The 1,627-nt window shown below is 36.3% G+C and overlaps 1 protein-coding gene across 1 annotated transcript in view; it reads left to right on the top strand.

The window, feature by feature from the left end:
• The first annotated feature begins 656 nt into the window (after positions 1-656).
• LOC103729014 (olfactory receptor 145-like) overlaps positions 657-1,627 on the top strand; it is a 7,817-nt gene continuing 6,846 nt past the window's right edge. The window contains exon 1 of the mRNA XM_017796574.1: positions 657-681. Coding sequence (XP_017652063.1) covers positions 657-681 — 25 coding nt within the window. The remainder of the gene's footprint in view (positions 682-1,627) is intronic.

Genomic DNA, 1,627 nt, shown 5'->3' with positions numbered 1-1,627 from the left:
CCGGTGAAGATTTTTCCCCATTCTGTGGGTTTTCTCTTCACTTTTTTGATTGTTTCTTTTGATGTACAGAATCTTTTTAGTTTAATGAGGTCCCGTTTGTTAATTCTTGCCCTTGTTTCCTGAGCAATTGATGTCCGGTTTAGAAAATCCTTTCCTACACCTATATCTTGTAGGTTTTTCCCAAGTTTTCTTGTAATAGTTTCAGAGTTTCAGGCTTTACATTGGGGTCTTTGAGCAATTTGGAATTGACTTTTTTGCAGGGTGAAAGATAAGGCTTTAGTTTCCTTCTTGTACAAGTGGAGATCCAGTTTTGTCAGCACCATTTGCTGAACATGCTGTCTTTCCTCCAGTGAACATTCCTGGCCCCTTTGTCAAATATCAGGTGGCTGAAATTGTATGTACTCATATTTGGGTCTTCAATTTTGTTTCTTTGGTCTATGGGTCTATTTTTGTGCCAGTACCATGTTGTTTTTATGACTATATCTCTGTAATACAGTTCAAAACGGTATAGTAACCCCCCTGGAATTTTCTTAGTGCTCAGGGTTGTTTTGGCTATTTGAGGTCTTTGGTGTTTCCATATGAATCTTAGCATAGTTTTTTTGAATTCTGTGAAAAATGTCATGGGGATTTTTATTGGCATTGCATTGAATCTATATATGACTCTTGGTAGGATGGTCATTTGCACAATATTAATTCTTCCAATCCATGAGCATGGGAGGTCCTTCCATCTTCTGATGTCTTCCTCAATTTATTTCTTTAAAGACTTAAAATTTTCATTGTAGAGGTCTTTAATGCCTTTGGTCAGGTTTACTCTGAGATATTTTATTTCTTTTTTCAGCTATTGTGGAGAGTTTCCATGTGATCTTTCTCTGATTGCTTGTTATTGGTATATAGAAAGGCTACAGACTTTTGTAGGTTAATTTTGTAACCTGCCACTTTAATGAATGTGTTGATATTTTCTAGGCATTTTCGGGTGGAATTTTTGGCATCTCTTAGATATGGTATCATATCATCTGCAAAAAGGGATAATTTGATCTCTTCTTTTCCAATTATTACTCCTTTAATTTCCTTCTCTTGTCTTATTGCTCTTTTAAGTGTTTCAAGTACTATGTTAAAGAGAAGTGGAGATAGTGACCAGCCTTGCCTGGGTCCTGATTTCAATGAGAAGGCTTCCAGTTTTTCTCCGTTTAGAATGGTTGACTGTGGGTTTGTTATATATGGCTTTAATTATGTTGAGGTGTGTTCCCTCCAGTCCAATTCCCAATAGGACTTTGAACATAAATGCATGTTGAATTTTGCCAAAGGCCTTCTCTTCATCTATTGAGATGACCATGTGGTTCTTGTCGTTGAGCCCATTTATATGATTTATGGCATTTATTGACTTACGTATATCAAACCATCCATGCATCTCTGGGATAAAGCCAACTTGATCACGGTGGATGATCTTTTCAATGTGTGTCTGTATGCGGTTTGCAAGTATCTTGTTGAGAATTTTTGCATGTATGTTCATTAAGGATATGGGTCTATAGTTTTCTTTTTTGGTTATATCTTTACCTGGCTTTGGTATTAGAGTGATGAAGGTTCCATGTGTTGCTGAAGAAAATTTTTATTCCCAATCTATTAGGTT

This window comes from Nannospalax galili, unplaced genomic scaffold (assembly GCF_000622305.1).
Source record: "Nannospalax galili isolate Female #2095 unplaced genomic scaffold, S.galili_v1.0 scaffold1832, whole genome shotgun sequence".
NCBI lineage: Eukaryota > Metazoa > Chordata > Mammalia > Rodentia > Spalacidae > Nannospalax > Nannospalax galili.
This window is presented reverse-complemented; position numbering and strand designations above follow the sequence as displayed.